Here is a 26,773-nt window from a genome sequence, read left to right as displayed (position 1 = left end):
TGTGCATTTTAGGTGCTAATATGTGCATTTTAGGTGTTAATATGTCCATTTTTGGTCCTAATATGTACATTTTAGGTGCTAATATGTACATTTTTGGTGCTAATATGTCAATTTTTAGGTCCTATTATGTCAATTTTAGGTCCTAATACGTACATTTAAATGGCTAATATGTACATTTTAGGTGCTAATATGTACATTTTAGGTGTTAATATGTCCATTTTAGGTCCTAATATGTACATTTTAGGTGCTAATATGTACATTTTAGTTGCTAATATGTCCATTTTAGGTGTTAATATGTCCATTTTATGTGTTAATATGTCCTAATATGTACATTTTAGGTGCTAATATGTGCATTTTAGGTACTAATATGTGCATTTTAGGTGTTAATATGTCCATTTTTGGTCCTAATATGTACATTTTAGGTGCTAATATGTACATTTTTGGTGCTAATATGTCAATTTTTAGGTCCTAATATGTCCATTTTAGGTCCTAATACGTACATTTAGGTGCTAATATGTACATTTTAGGTCCTAATATGTACATTTTAGGTGCTAATATGTATATTTTAGTTGCTAATGTGTCCATTTTAGGTCCTAATAAGTCCATTTTAGGTGCTAATATGTCCATTTTAGGTCCTAATACGTACATTTTAGGTGCCAATATATCCATTTTAGCTCCTAATATGTACATTTTAGGTGTTAATATGTACATGTTAGGTGCTAATATGTGCATTTTAGGTGTTAATCTGTCCATTTTAGGTCCTAATATGTACATTTTAGGTCCTATTATGTCAATTTTAGGTCCTAATACGTACATTTAAATGGCTAATATGTACATTTTAGGTGCTAATATGTACATTTTAGGTGTTAATATGTCCATTTTAGGTCCTAATACGTACATTTTAGGTGCTAATATGTACATTTTAGTTGCTAATATGTCCATTTTAGGTGTTAATATGTCCATTTTATGTGTTAATATGTCCTAATATGTACATTTTAGGTGCTAATATGTGCATTTTAGGTGCTAATATGTGCATTTTAGGTGTTAATATGTCCATTTTTGGTCCTAATATGTACATTTTAGGTGCTAATATGTACATTTTTGGTGCTAATATGTCAATTTTTAGGTCCTATTATGTCAATTTTAGGTCCTAATACGTACATTTAAATGGCTAATATGTACATTTTAGGTGCTAATATGTACATTTTAGGTGTTAATATGTCCATTTTAGGTCCTAATATGTACATTTTAGGTGCTAATATGTACATTTTAGTTGCTAATATGTCCATTTTAGGTGTTAATATGTCCATTTTATGTGTTAATATGTCCTAATATGTACATTTTAGGTGCTAATATGTGCATTTTAGGTACTAATATGTGCATTTTAGGTGTTAATATGTCCATTTTTGGTCCTAATATGTACATTTTAGGTGCTAATATGTACATTTTTGGTGCTAATATGTCAATTTTTAGGTCCTAATATGTCCATTTTAGGTCCTAATACGTACATTTAGGTGCTAATATGTACATTTTAGGTCCTAATATGTACATTTTAGGTGCTAATATGTATATTTTAGTTGCTAATGTGTCCATTTTAGGTCCTAATAAGTCCATTTTAGGTGCTAATATGTCCATTTTAGGTCCTAATACGTACATTTTAGGTGCCAATATATCCATTTTAGCTCCTAATATGTACATTTTAGGTGTTAATATGTACATGTTAGGTGCTAATATGTACATTTAAGGTGTTAATATATACATTCTAGGTGCTAATATGTACATTTTAAGTGCTAATATGTACCATTAAGGTGCAAAAATGTACAGCCCCAGTGACAGCTTTTGTACCTTTTTTTTTCTGAGAGCGATAGACGTAATGGTTTTTATACTGTCCATATTCTCTCCCCTTACACTAACCATACCCCTAAACCAACCCATCACAGATTTGTACATTTTCAAAAAAAAAAAAACTCATTCTGTATGATTTAGAAGTTTGTTTCCATCATGGGACAAGTCCCCATGAGTCAGTGAGTCACACACACACACATTTTACAAAGTGAGTTTAGTAATATAGTGTTTCTCACAAGTAGAGTGCTCCCCTTCCCATGGATAAAAAAAAATGGCTTTTTCCATCAATATTTCATATTCTTTAACATTGATAATTCATATGGTTTAGATATATTTCTCACAAAACAAAGCTATAAGGACAGAGAGCCATCATCTCCTCAATGTTTATGTTAGAGTACAATCAGACAGGCACATTTCTTTATGATAAAATGAAAAAAGGAACAGGTTTAGACACGTAAACAAGAAAGAAAGTGTAGGACAGACTTACATTTTGTTCTCTTATCACAAACACTAAAGATACTCACAGCTGTCCTCCTCCTCGGTGATGACACTGATGACGTAGCAGGCGTAGATGAAACCCAGCAGCTGAGGAGACAAACACAAACACGTCAGTGTACATCCAGAGAGGGACGAAAACACAGACAGAAGTTACTTGTGACGTTCCTTATATGTCAAAAGCATCTACTAAATATCAGTATCATTATCGGTATAGGTATCATTCATTTCCATAAATGGTGAGGGAATGATTACATAGCAAAGTGTAATGCTACTGTTAGGGGTTCACTGAAATCCCCAACCATAAGTGTGTCAGCAGGAATGGCAGTCACATCTTATAAACCATTCATTATGAGAAACACATGGCCGATAATACATTACTCAAAGAGACATTAGAGACACTTTTACAAAGTCCTGTGCCAAGTGAACCGGGGACTGTTGTGTATGTGTATGTTATTGATGGCAATGGCGGTGCCACAGAGGCAGATGGCACAGCTCTGCATGAAAACACACACAGGGTAAACTCAACTCCCAAAGAGTGGCACTATTCCAAAGCAATTAATCCGTCACTGGGCAGACGGCCAGGCGTACACCTACCTTGAAGAAAAACATGAATGCTGTGTGTTTGCGTATGAACGAGAGAGTGAGAGTTGCCTCAATGAGAGTCTATGAAGCCCGTGAGAGGCTGATAGGGCAGGTGTGGGATTGTGGTGGGACACACAGGTGCTGTGCTCTCTCTCTCACTGCCAACTGCAGTGGCATTGACCTTGGGGCCATTTGAGTTGATGCTAGTGTGGAGGCAGTTTTAAGACATTCATTTTTTTTTTTTTTTACCTCGATCAGCCTATAAAGTGCCGAAGTTGCGACGTCACTCTGTAGGCCAAAACGCGGAAGTGAGTTAGCATTTTAGCACTCCCGGTTCCATCGCTCTAAAGTCTATGGGATTTTTGAATGGGTTTTTGCTAAATCGCCTGAAATAAGGTCTGTGGTGAACAGAGCCTCTAAATATTTTCACGTTTTGATCTATGACATAAAACACACTGGCTATAACCTGCTTGTGTTTTTTTAAACTTTATTTTGTCAGCTTGTGTTTTTAAAAAACTTTATAGAGGCTTCAAAATCTATACATTTTGGATTAATTTGTAAAGATTATCTTGATAGACAAAACATGTAAGGGTCACAACTCTTTGTTGAACACAGATCTTATTTTTTGAGATTTTTCAAAAGTCTATGGGAAAATGCATAGCTTTTCGATCAAGGGAACCCATGCGCCGATAGCTTCCGAGTTGTCCTACAAAGTGACGTCATCACTTTGGTACTCTATAAACCTGCATGTTATATACATATATATTCGTCATCATAATGTTTACAATAGATGTACTGTAAAAAATATATTATCAATATAAAAAATATATAATCATTTTTACTGTTTTTCTTAATTCTCTTCTGGTCACCATGGCCGCATTTATTTGATCAACAATACAGTAAAAACTGTAATATTGTAAAATATTTTTACAATTCAAAATACATTTTTTTTAATGTAAGGTATTTAAAAATATCATTTATTCCTGTGACCGAAGCTGATTTTTAAGCATCATTACTCCAGTCTTCAGAGTCACATGATTCTTCAGAAATCATTCAAAAAAGCTGATTTGATGTTCAAGAAACATTTATTATGTTGAAAACCGTTGTGCTGCTTCATATTTTTGTGTAAACTGACAACATTTTCTTTGATATTCTTAAATGTCTTTTGACAATATACATGACTCTACAATCAATATTGATCGATTTAATGCTTCATTGCTGAATAAAAGCATCTATTTCTTTCCCAAAAAAATAAAAATAAAAATACAAATCGGTAATAGGGTCCCATTCTCACTATTAACTAGTTGCTTATTAGCATGCACATTACTAGAATATTGGCTGTTTTTAATAGTACTTATAAAGTACATATTATTCTGTACAACCATAATCTACATCCATTAATCATTTTCCAATACTGTTACTTAACAACTACATTAATAACTAATAATAACTACTTATTAGGAGTTAAGTGGCAAAAGTCAAGCTATAGTTCAACGCAAAAATTAGACTCGAAACTAAAGTGTGACCAATTCCTACTGACCTAAAAATTTTAAACAGTGAAGTATTTGTATTCTTATAAATATATTTGTATTGCATTGTGTCAGTGGGTCCTGATGATCAGCCCGTTTTTTTATTTTATTTTTATTTTATTAAATATATTTTATGATAATAACTTTCTGATTCTACATAAAATTTCTGATTAACAGTGCTAACCGTAGAACAGGCTATTTATTATTCAGATATAAATATTAAATCTTTTGTTTAAGAACTTCAGACAAATGAAACCCAAATTGAATAAATTTAAAGCTAATTCTTGCTCAGGGGGAATCTCTGAAAAAGACAGAAAGAGCGGCTCTCCACATGAGACTTGACCGCTCTTAAGCCCAGATGTGCCCAGCGCACGACTCAATATCGTGTTAATTATGGTCATTAAAAACCATTAGCTATTTTAAAATCACAGTCATAAAGCCAGGACCCTCTGCTTCACCCGGTTTCTTTCTGCTCTCTGCTGAAAGTGCTGCAGATTTAACTAAGCATCAGTCCTGCGTTTCATGAACTGATTATTCAGGTCAAAGGGTAAAGTTGGTGTAGAGAGAAAAGGATTCTGGGTCATGGCCCTCAACTCCCTCAGGCTGTTTCTCATAACTCAACGTTCAATCTCTCAGTCTAGTCTTCATAATGCCTTTAATATGAATAGAATTAACTCAAAATTGTTTTTGTAATCATCGGGGAATTTACCTTGAGCTTAAAACTCATTAAAAATACAATATAAAAGGAAAATAAAATATATGTGGTTTCAAATTTCTAAGCTTAGGAATTCAGCCAGAATCAGAAAAGCAAAAGTCATCTCTTTAAAATGATGCCAACAATCAAAATGTGTTCAGCATTTTTATAACATTTAATACAAAACCGCTTTAGAAGTATTTCTATATAGAAATTTTTTTTAAAGGGATACTCCACTTTTTTGGAAATAGGCTAATAGGCTTTACCACTCCCCCAGAGTTAAACAGTTGAGTTTTACCGTTTTCGAATCCATTCAGCCGATTTTTTGATATTTAGAAGAATATTAGTAACTAGACAGTTTCTGGTCTCATTGACTTCCATAGTATATTTTTTTTTCCTACTTTGGAAGTCAATGAGACCAGAAACTGTCTGGTTACTGATATTCTTCTAAATATCAGAAAAATCGGTAGAATGGATTCAAAAACGGTAAAACTCAACTGTTTAAACTCTGCCTATTTCCAAAAAAGTGGAGTATCCCTTTAAGAAATCTTGATACTGGTTAAATCAGCTTGAATTCTTTCATAGGATATCAACATACATTTGAATTCAGAAGCGGATTATAAATTGTCTCTAATTAACAAGAAGTTGCTTGTTATGAATCTCCCCGAATTTAGCCATATAAATAGCAATGGATGGGAATCAGTTACAACCTCATAACTAATTGCGTGATGCAGAAAGACCCATGAAAGAGAGCTGATGATTGATGGATCAAACGCCGCTTCTATGCACACGACCTGGTTCTGTCATGATCTCAACATGAGCTCTGGTGATACACACCTAAATAGTGCCGGATATAACATCTATGCAAGGACGAAATCACATCACAGGCCTCAGTTTCATGTTCACAGATAACACTTGCAAGAACCTCTATGCCATAAAAAAAAACCAAAGTGACTATCCTAATGAATCGCATTAATAATAGCAATCCTCAATAATCTGTATGATTTTAATGTACTATGTCTTTGTGGTGAGCAGGACGGTCAAGGGACGTGAGAGAACGTCGCGAGGCCGGTGGTGCGATTGCTAATGAGCAGCACCTTTGAAGCACACCGGTCTCGCATCTCTCACGTACCCCTTTTCCACCAACAAGAACCAGGTGCTGGTTTAGAGCTAGTGTCGGTTCGGAGTTGGTTCGACTGATGAGCTTTCAAAGAACTGGTTTTCCTTTCCACAGGCTAGACAGCCATCACAGAGCCAGATCTTACGTCAGATCCTACGTTGCCCAGCAACGCTAGCGCGGCACACACAAACACAACAGGCTTTTTCGAAATGGTTCGGCACTGCGAATCTCGACAGGAGTCGTATGCTCTCCAAACAATGCCACAGCTCGGATCAGTCCACGCCGCTCCGATGCATCTCGAACAAGCCTTCCATCAACAATGGCGGTTGTTGCGTTACTATTTATGCGCTCATGGCTTTGCAAACCAACATCGGTATCCAAACACGGCGAATCCAGCACATCCGTGCAGCTCGCCGTAACTTGCATTAACGGAGATTACAATAGAGCTGCTATTAGCAGCACGTTAAGCTACTTTAAAAAAAATGGTGGTCACAAGTTTCTGTTCGTCTTGTTGGTCACGGTAACCCCGCCCCCAGCTGCTGACGTAAGCGGTACTTACTTCTAGACCAGCAATGATTTGGTGCTAATTAAGAACCACTTTTACTGGTTCGGAGCTGGTGCTTTGGTGGTCGAAAAAAAAAAGAACCGATTTGAAACTAGGCTCTGGCTCTGAACCAGCACCAGCTCTGCCTTGGTGGAAAAGGGGTAACGGAGAAGCGGAAGCATAAAGGGGGAGCGACGGGGTGGATGATCGAGAGAGGAACAGGCCGGCTCTTGTTTGCGTTTTTGTTTTATTTTATTTTGGCAAGCCAACAGTCCGCGAGGGGCTACTGGCTGGTAGTTATGTTTTATTTGGGTATCCAGCAGTTCCGTGAGGTATTTTGTTTGTTTATTTCAAGTTTTATTTTGATTGTTATCTAGTTCTTACCTCCTTCTTCCCTGAACCTTGCTACACTGGGCCCAAAACCCGGGAAGAGGGAGGAACACGCTGTCCGAGGGTCCTCGTCAATGTGGGCAATCCACGGTGCCATCGAGCATGGTGCGCAAGTCACCGCCGCTCGCCGTGTGCCAGAGCCTGCTGCCGAAGGGGAGGAGCAGGGAGTGGGGGACTCGCGGCCATGAACGCTCGAGGTGGGACGCTGGGGTGAGTTGCTGGTGGGACGCCCGAGCTCGCCGCCGACCGCCTGGAAAATGGAGGGGCGGCTGCCTTTCGGGAGGGAGAGGAGGAGTCACCGCCGCTTGCCATGGGCCAGATGCCTGCTTCCATCTGCCAGTGAAGTGGAGGAGCAGGGAGCGGGGGACTCCTGCCGTCTGCCCGAGGCACCCGAGGAGCCATCGCCGTCCACCGGCGGAGCGTCGAGGTGTCCACCGAGGGCCATCCAGCGTTGCCGCCCGGTACCGCGGAGGAGTTCGCCCAGCTGGTAACGGACAAGATGGCAGCGCGTTGTGGGAGCTGGACCACTTTTTTTTGTTTTCTTTCCTCTCTCGTGTCTGTCGCTCCTCATGCTTCCGTCTCCGTTTCCCTCGGCTCGTCGATCCATACGCCTTATTCACGGCAGCGCCATCTTTGTTTTTTAATGAGAATGAAAGCGAGGCTGTGAGGGATAGACTTGCATCTCTTCTATGGGCTGTACTGTTATTTAATGTGTTTTCGGATTGTTCTGCTCATGAAACACTGGAAAAATATCTTTCCAAGAAATTTCAGTTGACAAAAAACTCCAGACAATGTAAGCTGTGGAAAATTGTAAGTTATCTAGGAGCTTTATTCAGCTTTTTACAGCGGATGCCGTTGGAAACACGGTAAGTCTATCCCTCACAGCCTCCCTTTCATACCTGTCATGGCGCTGCTCTGAATAAGGTCTATACCCCCCAGGGTTTATTTGGGTAGCCAGCAGTTCCACGAGCGGTTTGTGTGAGAAAACGAACAGTATTTATATCGTTTTTACCTCGAGTAACCACAGACATGTCCAAGTGATCTGAGGGCACGGGCGCTTCGGTCTGCACATGCGCCGGAAGTGATCTCTCGCGCGTGTACGTCACTCATTGTTTACACAGACATTTTGGAAGTTTTACCCTTTCACTGTGAAGATCTAAACATATTTATATATGCAGGAAATCGCAACTTCCGAAATCTCTGTGTAAATATAGAGTGACGTACACGCGCAAGCGATCACTTCCGGCGCATGTGGTTACAACGATATAAATAATGTTCGTTTTCTCACACAAACGGCTCGTTTCGTGTCTTAGGCCATCAATGTGTACTTACGTTTACGAGTCATTAAATCATGTTTAATTTGGACTTCTCTGTGCATGCTCTTTGAGGTGGTGACCATAGACCTCCATTATATGACTGACAGACAAGAACGGTTTGACCTAAAAATATCAAAATTGAAAATACTGCGTAAACAAAGACACCTACATCTTGGATGCCCTTGAGGTAAGCTAAAACATACCAAAAATTTATTTCAAAATGAACTATCCCTTTAAAACGCACATCAACAGATCACTTGTTTAGCGTTCATGTAAAAACTACATTCAGATTCACCAATCAGAATGAATTCAGTTAGACTGAAACAAAAACTATGCATGTAAACAATGAATGGCGACTGAAGAAAGCAAAAGCTGAATCCCGGACATCGATGGCCGGATATGTCCATGAAAAAGAGAACGTTGACCCACTCTCAACACCACTTCACAAAAGTGCTCTCGGACACGCAAGCAAGCACTCTTACAGCAGGTCTGAGATTAAAACAACAGGCGAGAAAACTCCACACGCCATGCTAAACAAACGGCTCTCTGAAGTTTGCAGCCGGCCACGTCCAATCCAAAACCCACTTGTGTGTACATGGAAAGTGATTAAACCACCGCAGGGAGCGAGACACTTTGAAGTGAGATTTTTCTTAATCATGTTCTCAGCCACAGTCTGAATGTATTCAGCTAAACAAGCTGAATTTGTGATACGTGATCGCTTTTATTTATTAATATTATTTTGGTAAATACATCAATTAAAGGAGTAGTTCACTTTTCAAAAAACTTTTGCTGATAATTTACTCACCCCCATGTCAGCCAAGATGTCCACGTCATTCTTTCTTCAGTCGAAAAGAAATTAAGGTTTTTGATGAAAACATTCCAGGATTTTTCTCCATATAATGGACTTCAATGGGAACCAAACGATTCAAGGTCCAAAAGACAGTTTCAGTGCAAACTGTTCAAAGGGCTTTAAATGATTCCAGATGATGAATAAGGGTCTCATCAAGCGAAACGATCGCTCATTTAAAAATATAATAACAAAGTTTAAGTTTTATAAACTCAAATGCTCACCTTACTCTGTTCTGTGACGCACGTTCGTGACTCTCCTGTTCAAACTCGTTTATTAAAATGAACAAATCTTTTTCTAAATCATTTGGTTCATTCAACGAACGAAAAGAATAAATTGACTCGGATCAAGATTCATTCATTTTGATGAACGAGTTCGAACAGGAGGGTCACGAACGCGCATCACAGAACAGAGCAAGGCGAGCATTTGAGCTTATAAAACTTAAATGAGCGATCGTTTCGCTTGATAAGATCCTTATTCATCGTCTGGAATCATTTAAATCACTTTGAACAGTTCGCAGTTTGCACTGAAACTGTCTTTTGGACCTTGAACCATTTGGTTCCCACTGAAGTCCATTATATGGAGAAAAATCCTGGAATGTTTTCATCAAAAACCTTAATTTCTTTTCGACTGAAGAAAGAAAGACGTGGACATCTTGGATGACATGGGGGTGAGTAAATTATCAGCAAAAGTTTTTTGAAAAGTGAACTACTCCTTTAATTGATGTATTTACCAAAATAATATTAATAAATAAAAGCGATCACGTATCACAAATTCAGCTTGTTTAGCTGAATACATTCAGACTGTGGCTGAGAACATGATTAAGAAAAATCTCACTTCAAAGTGTCTCGCTCCCTGCGGTGGTTTAATAATTTTTTTTTAAAGTGAACTACTCCTTTAATGCATTATATCTAAACAAAAACATAGTTTTCCAGTGGAGCTTTTAGATGTTTCATCGATTTTCAGTGTGGACTTGAACGTCTAAATTTCGGGTAAAATGTTCCACAGCTATCTATCGTCCCTCCCTGGGGCAGAGAGCATGATGGGAAAGAAAGTGATGAAGTCCCATACCATCCTGACAAGACATTCTTCTCCGTCTGAAACAGCTGCCTTATCTAAACTTCGGTGTTTTACTGAAGAAAGAAGCAACTGAGATATGAGAGGAAATATGTCAGACGAGAAAATAGTGAGATACAAAGATGGAGGAGGAATGAACTCATCCACACACTCATGCTGATAACATCCGAGTGAAATCTGAGACGCATACTAGGACAGCGGTACAGTTTTTTAAAGGCCAGTAAAAGAAGATCAAAATATGTTTGATTGTCAACCTCAATAGGACAAATGAAATGTTATGCTTTGTACTAGTGTTAGGTAGTGCCATAATTGAGGGCTGAAAACAGACTTTCCACAGGTTCCTCCCTCACGGCTCACACTGATGGGAAAACAGACGCTGGGAGGGATGTACATAAAGCTGAGACTCTCACAGTCGTTCGCCTGTCATCTCTGGTGTGTGTCCTACGTACTCTTGTGACTGCACATTCTCGGATGCTTATAACATGACTATTCACCATAAGTGTTTCTGATTGTGACCCAGTTCTGAAGTTACACACACACACACACACAGAAATGTATATGAAGTATCTGACTCAACTCTGTCTATCGTTTGCTCTCACAATCCAAAGCAACAGAATTTCTCACACAGGGGACAAATGTTTCTCTCCCAGTCTTGCCTGCCACCACAAACATGTCTTGCCGGGTGGGTGACGTTTCTTTTGTTGCATTGCAGAGAGATTCATTTGGCCCTTTATCCATATTCCCATTCTTCTGAGCGTTTTACTTCATTTTCCAATTTTTTACTGAACCACAAGCTGTGTACTTTGGCCAATGGAGATAAAAATCTCTATTTTTCTAACTAATCTCTGCACTCCCACTGAAGAAGCCTGTTTGAACTTTAACCGTGTGTGTGTGTGTGTGTGTGTGTGTGTGTGCAACTCCCACTTCCCGAAGGCCACTTTGTTCAGCTCTCATCATGAAGTTAGCAGTTCATTGTTGGAGCATGAGAGGATAATCATCACTTTCTAGAACCTTCCGGCACTCCCAACCCTTCAGACCATCAGACATGTAGGCTTTATTTCACAACAAGAATGAACAGAGACAGCTTGTGTGTGACATGTTTTGAGACAAAGATGATGAAAGTAAAAGAACACAAAACATTTTATATATACACTACCGGTCAAAAGTTTTAGATTGGTACGATTTTTTGTGTTTTTAAAATAAGTCTCTTCTGCTCACCAAAGCTGCAATTATTTGATAAAAAAAAAAATACAAAAAAAACAAACAAACTAATATTTATTACAATTTAAAACAGCGGTTTTCTATGTGAATATATAGTGAAGTGTAATTTATTCCTGTGATCAAAGCTGAATTTACAGCATCATTACTCCAGTCTTCAGTGTCACATGATCCTACAGAAATGATTATAATATGATGTTCAAGAAACATTTATGATTATTATCCATGTTGAAAACAGTTTTTTACATGTTTATTTCTGGATTCTTTGATGAATAGAAAGTTCAAAAGAACAGAATTGATCTGAAATGGAAAGCTTTTGTAACATTAATCACTACCATTCAAAACTTTGGGGTCAGTAAGAATTTATTTTTTATTTTTGGGGGAAAGAAATTAGAAAATACTTCTATTCATTAAGGATGAGTTAAATTGATCAAAAGTTACAGTAAAGACATTTATAATGTTAGAAAAGATTTTATTTTAAATAAATGCTGTTCTTTTGAACTTTCTATTCATCAGAAAATTTGGGGGGGGAAATGATACACGGCTGTTTTCAACATTGAAGATAATAATTTATGTTTTTTGAGCATAAAATCAGCATATAAGAATGATTTCTGAAGGATCATGTGACACTGAAAACTGATGTGTAATCAGCGACAGAAATGATGTCGAAAATTCAGCTTTCAAATTATATTTTGAAATATATTAAAATAGAAAACAGTCATTTTAAATTGTCCTAATATTTCACAATATTACTGTTTGTCTTTTTTTTCATCAAATAAAGCAGCCTTGGTGAGCAGAAGAGACTTCATTTAAAAATATAAAAAATCTTATTGATCTAAAACTTTTGACTGGTAGTGTATGTATATATATATATATATATATATATAATTTTTTTTTTCATTATAAAAATATATATTAAAAAAATTATTTATATATAACCATTTAAAATAACAATTTTCCATTTTCAAATTTATTCCTGAGATCAAAGCTATATTTACAGCATAATTTCTCCAGTTTTCAGTGTCACATGATCCTCCAGAAATCATTCTGATATGAGGATTGTGATGCTCAAGAAACAGTTATTATTATCATCATCAATGCTGACAACTTTGTACCAGGATTCTTTGATTAATAGAAAACATTCGTCAAAAGAGAAATTAAAAAAAAAAATGGAAATCTTCTTTAAAATTATTTATAAATGTCTTTACTCTCACTATTGATCTAAAAATTTAAATTTAAAAAATAAATAAATAATTTCTTTTAAAAAATTGTACTGACCACACAGTATATTATATTATATTATATTATATTATATTATTATAATATATGAGACATCATAAGTGTGGCTTAAGTATCCATATACCTCAGTAGGCTACTGTGCACAGCACATTTAAAGTCCCCGTTTAGTAAATAATTGTATCCCTCCTCAAAACTCCTCTTTGATCACCATTAAATTAAATTCACCAAATTTAATATTTAAATTGATCACCAAATTAAATATTTAAATGTTTTTTCCTTGAAAAACATCTCCATGCCTCTCAAATAGCTGTAACGTAACTCGACACCCTCGTCTCATTTAGTATACGCAGACCTATGAATATGCAAATTAGCCTGCCTCCACTCACTCACACCAGCTCAGACATCCACTGGTTGATCTGATTGGTTACAAACTGCGTTTTTGAGACTGTCTTTGTTTCACTGCAGTTTTAAGGAGAAAATACTCAGCAACGGTGTTGACATGTGTGAATTTGCACATGGTTTGTCTTAAAGCACATTAAAAACACCACAAAGACATATTAACAACACTAAAAGCTGGATTTTCACCACAGGGGGACTTTAAGTCAACAAAACAGATCCCTTTAAGAAAATGCGCTCACGGTCCTTCTGTTTTGCTGCCTGCTGATTATAATCCACGGAGTTTGCCCAACCAGACCTGGAGCCGTGCCAGACCTCGACTCAAGAGGGCCACTTCAGCACAACACACATACAGTGCTGTATTCAGGGCGCACTTTAAACTGGTGTGCTTTTTAAGGACTGGTTGAGTGTATAGAGACAGGCAATGTTTTCTCATACAGTCTTGTAAACTTGTATTATGAAAACCCTTTCAGTTATGCTATATACAAGCAACAACATGCTCATAGTCAGTGTAAAAATAGTCAGTGGAGACCATAAACCATAGTAAAACTTTGGTTTTGGACTATTTAAGGAATGTTTATTGAGTGTTTTAGCTTTTCTACATGCCTTGGCATAGGATTAGTGTGTGTGTGTGTTTTGGAGCGACTTACTGAGGTGAGGATCTGGAAGCCGCAGTGGAGGACTTCGATGTACTGGTACTCCAGCAGACAGCCCATGATTTGTATATAGGACTGTGTATCCGCAACACGCTCTTCGCTGGAGATGCATCCCGGCCCGTGCTCGCTCCACCAGGAGCGGTGTGCCGAGATGTTAAAGGTCAAGAGGTTGCTGTCCTGAAAGGAAAGAGGGGAGTTGTTGTCATTAGCCTCAATATAACCGATAAGGGAGTGTGCGCTGTAAAGCATGGATGTATAATTTAACACAGGGCCGACAAAGAATCTGATTCATAAACATGAGATGAAGGAAAGGCAAGTATACTGTATTTACAAAAATGCTGTGATTATATTTATAACTAGATTTAAACATGACACACACACCATCTACAATGTGCTGTTAAAGGGTTAGTTCACCCAAAAATGAAAATTCTGTCAGTATTTACTCACCCTCATGTTGTTCCAACCCCGTAAGACCTTCGTTCATCTTCAGAACACAAATTAAGATATTTAAGATATTAAGATCGCTCCTGCATACAGTCCATAGGCTTCTTGAGGGACTGGCTCTTGCTGTCCTCGAAAAGTCATTAAAGACATCGTTAAAATAGTCCAAGTGACTACAGTGGGTCAATCTTAAGTTTATCAAACGACGAGAACACTTTTGTGCGCAAAAAAACAACAAAAATAACGACTTTATTTCAACTATTCGTTTATTTCTCCCTCTGCGCGAGTCAGGTTACTAGTTAAATAGCGTAAGCTTCTGTTATTGTACGTCACACGCATCACACACACATGACCAGCGTCGGCCAATAGTGAGCCTACGTGTGACGTAGCTCTACGCAATCACACTACGTTAACGGACTATAGGCTCATGGAGAAGGAAGTGAATAGTTGAAATAAAGTCGTTATTTTTGTTGTTTTTTTGCGCACAAAAGTGTTCTCGTCGTTTGATAAACTTAAGATTGACCCACTGTAGTCACTTGGACTATTTTAACGATGTCTTTAATTACTTTTCGGGGACAGCAAGAGCCAGTACCTCAAGAAGCCTATGGACTGTATGCAGGAGCGATCTTAATATCTTAAATATCTTAATTTGTGTTCCGAAGATGAACGAAGGTCTTACGGGGTTGGAACAACATGAGGGTGAGTAAATACTGACAGAATTTTCATTTTTGGGTGAACTAACCCTTTAAATCTCTCGTAAAATTTGTCCAGAAACCACTTTTATCCAGCTGTGGCAAAAATACACCAGTCTACTAGTTAGGGCATTTCAAATTGGTTTCTTGAACATGACAATGAGTTCACTGTACTAAAATGGCCCCCACAGTCACCAGATCTCAACTCAATAGAGCATCTTTGGGATGTGGTGGAACGGGAGCTTCGTGCCCTTGATGTGTATCCCTCAAATCTCCATCAACTGCAAGATGCTATCCTATCAATATGGGCCAACATTTCTAAAGAACGCTTTCAGCACCTTGTTGAATCAATGCCATGTAGAATTAAGGCAGTTCTGACGGTGAAAGGGGGTCAAATACAGTATTAATATGGTGTTCACATAAATATCAAGAAATATATAAAATCAGTGAAAAATATGTTTAGCTATAGCATTCCAGCCCTACTATCATTAACCTTGTACCAAAATGTATTCAGTAAAAAATTTTGACTCCCAATTCACATATTCCTACAAATTAAGTGACCACGATGTGTGTCTGTGTCACGTGGTCCTGAACGCTGCGTGTTGCTGCAAATGCACATCAGATGTAATGGATTCTGTCAATCCACACAGTTCTCAGGCTGCATGAGATGAATGACACTTGTCAAACCCAAAACCTATGGACTTTCTACGCTTATTAGAGAGTAACTCGTCCTTGACCTCTTTCTGGCTAATGGAGGCACAGAGGCGTTCGTCCCCTTCATCATCAGTAGGCATCATCATTATACGTGTGACTATATGTCATAGAGAAGAGTGTGTGTTCGTGTAGGGGGGTCGATACAGACCGTCCTGTCTCGTATTTAATCACAGTCACAGTGTGAGACTGACAGACACAGCCTGCAGCCATGCATGAGAGGACAACCCCACACAAACACCTCAATCAATGAGACCGAGAGAAAGAAAGAGAGAGAGAGTCCCAACCACTTAATATGCTTTCCCTCTTCAGCAAAAGTACATGACTCGTGTTCAGTGAGTTAATATGGTACTTCATTATCTGAATGTGACAGATTTTTTTCATGTTCATGTCGTGTGGGAATGATTGGTCTGCGTTGTGTTAGCGTTCGCTGAACTTCTGTTTCTATGGCAGCAGTCGAAGCTAACGTAGATCTCTGCAGCTTTGCTCTTGATGATAGCAAAATACTTCATCACTAAGCCACCTCGATTTGCTCATGAAATATTAGAGATCTAGGACTGAGCATTGTGTGGTGGTCTTATGAAATGGACATTTATACGAGTAAGAGAAAAAAAGTATTTGGCTGTAACTATTATTAATTAATTTGTTTTATTGTGTTATTCTATTTCGATTCATCTAATTGATTTTATTTGTTCTTTTGCATAAATTCGAAATAAAAATTTTGAAAAAAATCTAAATCAAGTCTTATGAAATTATATCATTATTAATAGTCACCTTTTTTGGATCATTAGTCATTCAAATCCTCCTAAACACTGCCAGTGTATTGATGCTCACATGGAGGTGCATTTTTAAAGCTACACTGTGTGATTTTTACCCCCATCTATCGGTGAAAAGGTATATAACCATCCAGTGAACATTAGTTTCTGTTCCTCTCAATTCCGATTCGTTTTAACCCCTACGGTGGCCAATGTAGTCCAAGATTAACATGGCTTCCAGTTCGACCTCGTCCATGAGTGTTAACTCAAACGTAAATGCGAAAGGCGAAGCTTGAATTAACGGGTATGTCCCTCTCTGACTAATGTACTTTCAAGATGGAGGGGCAACATGGCGACCGACATTAGAAACCCCTTACCCGTATGTATTTTCAATGGCATATTATACACTCACGAGGATACTTTATTACTTGAACAAAGTAAATATACATCAATGAGCACATATATTTTTGAAAGAACTAAGTGTTTTTAGCTAAGAATAAACTAAAAGAGTTACACAGTGTATCTTTAAATTTATCCACACAAAAAAAAATGTATCGATTGAGACCAAAAGTGACAATGTCTGAGTGGTTTATGTAATTATTTGAACCGGTTTGACTCATTCGTTTTGATTTGCACTATTTTTTGCCTGTATTTCATACATTATTCATAGAGAATACTGAAAGTTTAGAAAATTCTTGATTTTAACCATTATTTTTTCAAGGTTTGAAATGTGCTTGAACGCTTTTCAAACATTTCAATCGGTGTATTTTGTACTACCTGGAATCCAAGGCTATTTATTTGGCGACTGAATGAGCTCTTGATTAGGCAGGACTTTGCAATATGTGGCCAATAATAAATAATCATTTTCATTTAATAAATGTATAGTTGTTAGATTTTATTACAAACACCTTTGAAAAGCACTGACTGCCACTACTGATAAACATTGTGATACAGAAAGAGAGAGAGAGAGAGAGAGAGAGAGAGAGATAGGCACAAACAGACCGGTATATTGTGTGTGAGAGACAGACAGATATGATAAACACTGAGACAGACAGACAGATAAATGAATTGAGAGACAGACAGAAAAACAAGCAGACAGAATCTACTGTAGTCACACTGTTTGCTAGTCTTCTCCTCACGGTCCAGCTGTAATCAATCTAACAGTAGGGGGTCCTCAAAGCAGGATGATATTAACATATTGTGTATTATTCTGTGTATGACAGTACAGACAGCAGTGGGACAATCATATATGGAGGCGTTGCGGTGGGCCGTGTTAATGAAGCGGGCTGAATAATGGGGTGTTACGGGGAGCAGGTGGCAGAGGGCCGGGCTCAGGCATTAACCCAACAGATGGACACACACAGCTCCCTCGTTGCTACATATGGACAGCAGGAGGACAAGCGGATAATGGAGAAAACACACACACACATACAAACACACACAGACAGAAAAGAAAGGATCAATGCGCTTCTACTCGCTGCTTTCTGGACAGCAGATTTGTCTGCAAAAGCTCATGAATATTCATGTAACCTGACTTTACAGAGGTTGGGGGGTGTTTGGGAGAAGGACGTCCCACCTGTGACAGACAGCACAGGAAAAAAAGGGAGGGAGTGACGGAGCGTGACTGTGTGAGACAGAGGGAGAAAAGAAATACTAAAACGAAGGTGGGATGAATTGTAACAACAGTATACGCTTCCAATCTCTTTTGTTGTTTAAGTCCCTTTAAAGTCAAAATTAAGTGTGTGTTATTATCCATTAAAAAAGTGTTATTAGCCACCCAGCCAAATTTGAATGATAAAAAGCCGGCAAGTGCATAAAATAAGTCAAAATCTTGAAAAAATGAGCATTATTCTCTGCTCTCAAACGCTGGGGGCGTGTCCGCTGGCTGCACTGAAACCACGCCCACTCGCGGGAAAGCTGCCGACGGTGATTTAAGGTGATCCTGTTTTCGGGACGGGAGGATGAACGCTGAGGCGAGAGATAGTCGTTTCGGCCCCGTTCACCAGCAACAGCGGATTATCAGTGAATCCCAGTTGTGTCCGACGAAAGTTTATAAAACTATCCCGTGTAAAACTATCAGAGGCAAAGTTGGCACCTTGGCGGTGATCCTCAGCTATCAAGGTTGGCTCTAAACAAAATTAATCCACCTCTTCTTGATGTGATTGTTTTTTGGAAATTTAAATAAAGACACCGATCTGTTTTGTACATGATCGCATCCAGGTAGTAGCCTACGCATTTCCGTGTCGAAGGCATAGCTAGCTAGAAAACTGTAGACTGTAGTTACTAATAGTACTGATAGTAACTCGCGATTGAGCTCTATTGTTAGGGGAGGGGCCTCAGGGGCTCCAGGCGTCATCAAGTAGGGGCGTGTCCACGAGCTCAGGGGCTCCAGTGCGTCATCGAGCCCCGTTTTACTGTATGGTCACACCGCCGCCGACTTGAGCGTCAAAGAAGCTCTGGTCGCCCTGTCAAGGACGCTTGTGAAAAAGTACGGGGAAGCTTGTTGACGCTTTGGACGCTCTGATGTTGCAGGGAAAATAGAAGTGTCACAACATGAAATGTAATAAACTGAAAAAAAAGTGAAGAAACCTTTTACAATGACAGCATTTTTATAACCGTTTTGGTCACATTTGGTCGGGAAAAAAATAGCTAGCTATTATTATTATTATTTGCGGTCAAATCGGTGTCACCGTGAGCAAATTAATAGCATTCCCGCTTTAAAACGAGCGTTCGTAAATATTTCAAATAAAAGTTGCGCTCATGTGGTCCCTATAAGCAAACAACGTCATGTCATAAATGATACGAAACCTGTAGGAAACACAGCAACGGTGATGATTAGCTTCTCTTCCATTTACTCAGAACTAATGTTTTGGTAGGAACGAAAGTTTACATTGTATGTTTCTCCGTAATAAGCCAGCGTGAAGGACGTCTATACTCCGATTGGTTGCTGGCGTTTTGCCGCTGCTTGCTGCTGAACCACGTCACAGCTCATTACCATAAAGTTGAGCTTCTTTCAACTGTCTGATTGACGCTCAAAACGCCCAAAATGTCCAAAACGCGACGCCGATGGATTTGACGCTCCTTGCAGCTGAGAGAAGCCAGCTTCCATTGAAAATGAATGACTGGCGCTTTGGAAGCTCAAGTCGGCGTCGGTGTGAACGTACAGTTAGCCCCATCCAAAAAATACGAAAAATAGTAATGGAGAAAAACCGGTCTAAAGCCCCGTTCACACCGCCAGCGACTTTGTCGCTGTGTGTCGCTAGGCTCTGTACGGTGATGTCGCTTGTGGGCGTTCGTAGTGCTGTCGCTCTGATGTTATTGGTAGACTGCACGTCTAGCCATATCTATACAAAAGACCATCACAAGTGACATATACAACTATATAATTTTAATTTGACTTGGAATAAATGACTTTTAAGGCTAAAAAGAAACCGTATGCTGTTGGTAGAGTGTTTTTATATTACCACAGCAGCGTTCAGTGGATTAAATTCTTTACTAGATTAACGATCGATCAACGAACAAATTAAACTCACTCATACTGTCACAAATTATAAAAACTTCATTTGAATTTGACAAATAATCCATTTTCTTGTGCCTAATAGTCAATGTAATGCAGGGGGAATTGTGCTAAACGTGCATCATAAAATTAAAACACTCGACTATACTATGACAATACTCACACTATAACATTAAATGTATGAGTTAAACTCACTGAAACTGTCGACAGTTTGTTTTCCATGCATCATTTTATTATATATGTATGTGGCTACAGTCAAATCATATAAAATGGTGAAATCGTCCTCAAACTCTTTCTTTCTGTCTTGCCTGCACTCGAGACAGCGATGCGTGAGCTCCACTGAAAGTCTTCTTTTCTATTGGTTGTCGCTTCTCATTTGCATAAAATTGAAATTTCTCAACTTTTGTCGCTTGTCTCTTGACACGCCCACATTCTGTCGCCAACTGTCATTGTCGCTTGTGTCTCGCGAAATGAATGGGATCATGTCGCTTTGTCGCTGACGGTGTGAACGGGGCTTAACTCCACAATTCAGTACTTCACAGTCTTTGTAATATGTTTTAGCAATACATTTCTAACATTTATTTTGTAGAATTGCCTTTACAGGGACTTTAAGAGTCCAAATAAACAGCCCTCTTCCTTATGAGAAATGAACAAACCAAAGAGTCTAATAAGTATGACCCAGGCATCAGTTTTTTTGGCCAATTATTCCCTTTATCCTGGGATAATCTGCAGTGAACAGTGAACAAGAGTTCTGATATAACAGCAGCTCATTACACATGCACCAGATTTACTCAGCATGCATCTATGAGACTTTAAGATGTTCTCATCCAGTCTCGCTCCAACTTCTGAAAGAGGATAAGTGCCTTTAGTTGTGTGGGAACAAGAAATCTGAGGCCAGGAAACTGGGCCAAGCAGGAGTCAAAAACACACACACACACCGAGAGTAGAATGTGTAAATTATACAGCGAGCTTGTTTCTCACTGCTTAGACACTCGGGGCTGAGTGTTTGTGTCCATGACCTGTCAGCGCATGTAGAGAGAAGTGTATCATGGGATGGGTTAGGGATAACACACAACGGCTTTTCCAAAAGGCTCTCGTCTGATTCCAAGACACTCACACAGAATGCGTCTAGATGTGTTACTAGACACTTGGCAACCAAATACACAAAGGTTTTGGTACAAGGACAGCTAGTCAGACAATCTGTAAAACTAAACTAAATTAAATGGTGCCGTTTATCTGTAAAACAGGGTCATTAAAATGCCTGATACTCTTAAACATTGACAGCTGAGCCATGTGTGAGTTACCTTCGTCAGACCTCCAACCTCCAGGTAGAAGCAGATGATGAAGACGTTCCAGGCCACCCACACTGCGGTCCACACCGTATACTGCCGAAAAGATGGACAATTCATCACTCATTCAACACAACGCACTCAAAACACAGCAACATACGCGAAAATACGGCACATTGTGCTTTGTTAATATGAAGGAGAACCGTCTGTATTTTTACAGGAATGATACCATAGATATTTTGAATTAGCCATTGAGGTGAGTTGAAGGAAATGTCTGTAAAGTTAACATTTTTCTATGGATTTTTGTTTTCACTACTGTTCAAAATCTTTCAATAATCCATTTTTTTGGTATTTCATGATCACCAAGACTGCATTTATTTAAACTTTAATATTGTGAAATATCATTACAGTTCAAAATAACTGTTCTCTGTTGTAAGCAAACGCAAAGCATTTTCGGCATCATTCATTACTCCGGTCAAAAGTGTCACATGATCCTTCAGAAATCATGATGATTTGGTGATTCGTTATCATTAATTATTTTTGGAGCTCAATTATGAATAAAGGTTCTTATTATTATTGACGTTGAAACGTTTTTCAGGATTCTTTGGTGAATGGAAAGCATTTATTTTAAAAAGTAGTGTATCTTTGTTAACTTTTCCACAAAAATATTAATTGTTCAACATTGATAATAATAGGAAAAGCATCTCTGAAGACTGGTGTCGATCACAGGAATACATTACATGTTAAAAATATATTACAATAGAAAACCATTTTAAATTGTGGTAATATTTTACAGTATTATATATTTTAGTGTGTTTTGATCAAATAAATACAGCCTTGATGAACAAGATGCTTTTTTAAATCATGTATTACAAATTATTTATATAGTTTTTTAAAAGAAAAATATTTTGTAGTGATGCATAAAATACAGTTTTAAAGGGATAGTTCACAAAAAAAGTCATCATTTACTCATGGAGTTACAAACTTGTATAACTTTCTTTTTTCTGCAGAGAGTAAAAGATATTTTGGTGAACTTTTTTTGGCAATACAATGGAAAAAGCTCTAAAATAACATTGGACCCCATTGACTTTGATAGTATAAAAATAGTATTTATGTTCCACAGAGGAGTAAATGCTGACAATTTCCATGTTGCATCACATTATGTCAATACAATCATTCAGTATAATATAGATCAAAGTACTGTTTACCATCACTGAGCCTCTGTACCATCACATATGAGTACTCTTATGCAATTCTCTATCTAGTTCAAACTTAACCTGTTCCAGTACCAGTAAATCACATCAGAGCTGTTTTCTCAGAGTATAAAGGAAACAAGTAGATGCTTGAAAACATCCGCAGTGAGTGTGTTTGGATGTAACGCCCTTCTTTTAAACAGCCTCTTATCTTTTAATCCCAGATTTGTATCTTTCTTTGTTCTTCTTTTATAGCAGTACATCTCATTTGAACACCAACCCTGGTGTCTTCCTGGTCGTTTGTACTTTTGTTTACCACACACAAACACAATCAATTAGGGTTTTACAACCCTATAAATCCCATTGAAATGTTAATCTGAATCAGTGCTGCTTGTATATAAACTCTCAGAAAGAGAAAAAGAAACATTTATTAAGTGTAAAAATGGATCTCAGGTTTCCTGTCAGTCCCTTACTGAAGACCAGCTTGAGACTGCTCTAAAGAAACATTTCCACCAAACTGCAAAAGAGATATTTTTCAAAACGCCCTACACTGGCAATTCCTCCTCTGATATACAAAGATCAGAAGAATAGTTTGTCTGAGGCTTTTTTCCATTGTGGATAACTGAGCTTCTTACAAAGTGAAAAATGGAGCAAACTTGCAAAACTTTATATGGAGCCAAACAATATTAAAGAATAACAGGTAACACTTTACTTGAAGGGGTATGCATAAGACTAACATGACACCTTCATAATCATGACATGACATATGTTATGAATATGGAAATTTTATGCATGTTTGTGACAACTGTTATTAAGTGTCATTCGCTCAGTTATGACATTTGTAATGCAAATATGGCATTGTTTGAGATGTCCTTGACATTAACCAATACATCATAACCTGTCAGTGTCTTTGTCATGACAACTTGACATTACTAAGATAACACAACCTGTCATAAACATGACATAGCAGATTAATTATCAAACTTAAGAAAGCACCTAGCTTTATTGGTTAACATTACATTTTGACATCATGAAGCCATTATCAATTTTTAATGACAAATTCAATTAGTACCACTGTAGTTGAGTTCACGAAAAATATTCATAACACAGTTATAATGCCTCATGACAGCCAATGTCAAAAAGTATAAAAGTAAAAAGTATATATAAGTATATGTCTGTTTTCTAATTAATGTTTGTAAAAAGTGTATAGGGTTGCTAGTGACCCAAGGTACACTCTTAGAAGAAATGGTTCTATTTAGAACCAGAAATGGTTCCATCCCCGCTTCATATATGGAACTCCAAAATGGTTCTATATAGAACCATTTTTTTTGTAAAAGGTTCTATTGGCCAAGTATGGAACCCCAGGGTTCCAGAGGAACCTTTTTTTAAGAGTGTATAGAACCTTTTAGGGGTTCCAAATATCTAGCACTGATAGAACCTTTTCTTCTAAGAGTGTATGTAATAGTGTAAGTACACTCTTAGAAGAACATGTTCTATATAGAAACTTAAAAGGTTCTATCAGCGCTATGCATTTGGAACCCCTAAAAGGTTCTACACAGAACCCTTTTTAAGTGTTCAATAATAAGAACCCTTTAGAAAAAAGAACCCTTGTAACCAGGAAAAAGGTTCTATTTGGAACCTTTTGGGTTCATTCATTATCATTTGTTTTTGTCCTTTCCGGATTAAATATTTCATATTATTGACAAACAAGATCCTAAAATGTGTTTATGAATGCATGTGAATGATCAACAAATTCAAGATATGGGGGTTAGAAAATGTATATATTTATTTCATTTTATGTAGTAAATCAATATCACACGAAGAGTGTCATTTCAGGGTTTTTTATAAACATAATTTAATTACAACTAAAAAATATCACAGAATAATGTAATATATGATTGAATAATAGCCTATAAAGAGCCTCTGTGCCAAAAGGGTTCTTTCTTGTCATTATGGAAGCTTTTTTTTAATCATAAAAGGTTCTTTGGAGTTGAGAAAAGAACCCTATGCTTCATAGAACACTAATTAACTCTTTTTTATAAGAGTGTACATTTTTCAGCACAACAATATTGGGTAACACTTTAGAATACGGTTCCTTCGTTAATGAATAACTACACAAGAACTAATGAGTAACACAATATTAACAATCTAGTAACTATTATTAACTAACAAGAAACTCTGATTAACGAATTAGTAAGTAATAGCTCACAGATGAAAGTGTTACTAGATTCTTCTGTGGGAATAACTAACCATTGGGATTCGTATTATAAAGTGAAGATCATTGGAACTAACTAGTAATTACTCAAATGTTACTAAAGACATTTTCTAAAAGTGACTAAAGTTCACCAACAAATCTCAAACATTTGCACAAATCATGACTAGATCATGTAGTAACACTTGAGTAATTACTAGTTAGTTCCAGTGATCTTCACTTTATAATACGGATCCAAATAATTAGTAATTCCCACAGAAGTATCTAGTAACACTTTCATCTGTGAGCTATTACTTACTAATTATTTGAATTCGTATTATAAAGTGAAGATCATTGGAACTAACTAATTATTCAAGTGTTACTAAAGACATTTTCTAAAAGTTACTAAAGTTCACCAAAAATCTCAAACATTTGCACAAATCATGACTAGATCATGTAGTAACACTTGAGTCATTACTAGTTCCAATGATCTTCACTTTATAATACGAATCCAAATAATTAGTAATTCCCACAGAAGTATCTAGTAACACTTTCATCTGTGAGCTATTAATTACTAATTCGTTAATAAGAGTTTCTTTTAGTTAATAGTAGTTACTAGATTGTTAATAAACTTTTTCAGTAGTTCTCTGGGAAGTATTAAAAAAATAGTAGTTATTGATTACTTAATAGTGAACTACCACTTTCGTCTGTGCGCTATTACTTACTAGTTCGTTAATCAGAGTTTCTTGTTAGTTAATTACTAGATTGTTAATATTGTGTTACTCATTAGTTCTTGTGTAGTTATTCATTAACGAAGGAACCGTATTCTAAAGTGTTACCCAATATTGTTCAGTACCGTATATAGATCAAAGTAGTACTGGGGTATCACTGAGACTCTATGATACATTGTGTATCAGACATTGCCACTTTGAGGAATAAAGTTGAAACTATTGAGTCATCAGAGATTCAGAGTCTTACTTTTGAAAGACAATATCTCAATAGGCTATATCACTTTGAGATTTAAAAATTTGCAGGATGTTTTCTTTCACTTGAAAGTGAAAGGTCATTTTAAAAAATCCAATATAGGCATCCTTTAACTCTGATTCTCTTGTTTGACAGGATACTGTCTCTAATCATGACTCAGAAAGAAAGACAAACAGGTCAGTGAGACTGAGAAGACGAATGTCTTGAAGGGAAACGATACACCTCAGACAGCATGATTCACATGTCAGATCACTATTATATAGTGACTAGTGTAATTCGAACCTGATGTGAAGCAGAATGAGTCTCAATAACACATGGCACGGACACAAGCCTGAGCAATGCTCCTCACCATTCCCAGGAGTCTCAGAACCACAAGTCTTGCTTCCAGGCTCGTCTGTCATTTCTGACACTTTCAATGCTTTGTTCTGTTCGTGTCTTCTCGACTTTTTACAACATGACATTTCTACTCACCATGTGAAAATTTTGTGCTCGAAATTAAATTATCATCACCTTTTAGTGCAATCAAATGTATGAGAGCAACTCAGTGTTTTTAAAGGGATAGTTCACTTTGAAATTAATTTTTGGTATGTTTTAGCTTACCTCAAGCGGGCAACCAAGATGTAGTTGTCTTTGTTTCCGCAGTAGTTTCAATTTTGATATTTTTAGGTCAAACCGTTGGTGTCAATCAGTCATATAATGGAGGTCTATGGTCACCACCTCAAAGAGCATGCACAGAGAAGTCTAAATTAAACATGATTCAATGACTCATAAATGTAAGTACACATTGATGGCCTAAGACACGAAACGAGCAGTTTGTGTGAGAAAACGACCAGTATTTATATTGTTTTTACCTCTTGTAACCACAGCCACAAAGCGCTCGTGCCCTCAATTACTTAAATTAAAATTTTTTTTCACACAAACTGCTCGTTTCGTGTCTTAGGCCATCAATGTGTATTTACATTTACGAGTCATTAAATCATGTTTAATTTGGACTTCTCTGTGCATGCTCTTTGAGGTGGTGACCATAGACCTCCATTATATGACTGACA

The 26,773-nt window shown here is 37.4% G+C and overlaps 1 protein-coding gene across 3 annotated transcripts in view; it reads right to left on the bottom strand.

Annotated features, from left to right (window-relative positions):
- Positions 1-26,773, bottom strand: part of nkain4 (sodium/potassium transporting ATPase interacting 4) — a 75,309-nt gene that overhangs the window by 15,987 nt on the left and 32,549 nt on the right. For all 3 annotated transcript variants that reach the window (XM_039684453.2, XM_039684452.2, XM_089124188.1), the window contains exons 3-5: positions 21,372-21,452; positions 13,946-14,128; positions 2,370-2,430 (exon numbers count right to left, since the gene is read on the bottom strand). In XM_039684453.2, coding sequence (XP_039540387.1) covers positions 2,370-2,430; positions 13,946-14,128; positions 21,372-21,452 — 325 coding nt within the window. The remainder of the gene's footprint in view (positions 1-2,369; positions 2,431-13,945; positions 14,129-21,371; positions 21,453-26,773) is intronic.

The sequence above is a fragment of the Pimephales promelas genome, chromosome 20 (genome assembly GCF_988280905.1).
Source record: "Pimephales promelas chromosome 20, fPimPro1.hap1.1, whole genome shotgun sequence".
Taxonomy (NCBI): Eukaryota; Metazoa; Chordata; class Actinopteri; order Cypriniformes; family Leuciscidae; genus Pimephales; species Pimephales promelas.
This window is presented reverse-complemented; position numbering and strand designations above follow the sequence as displayed.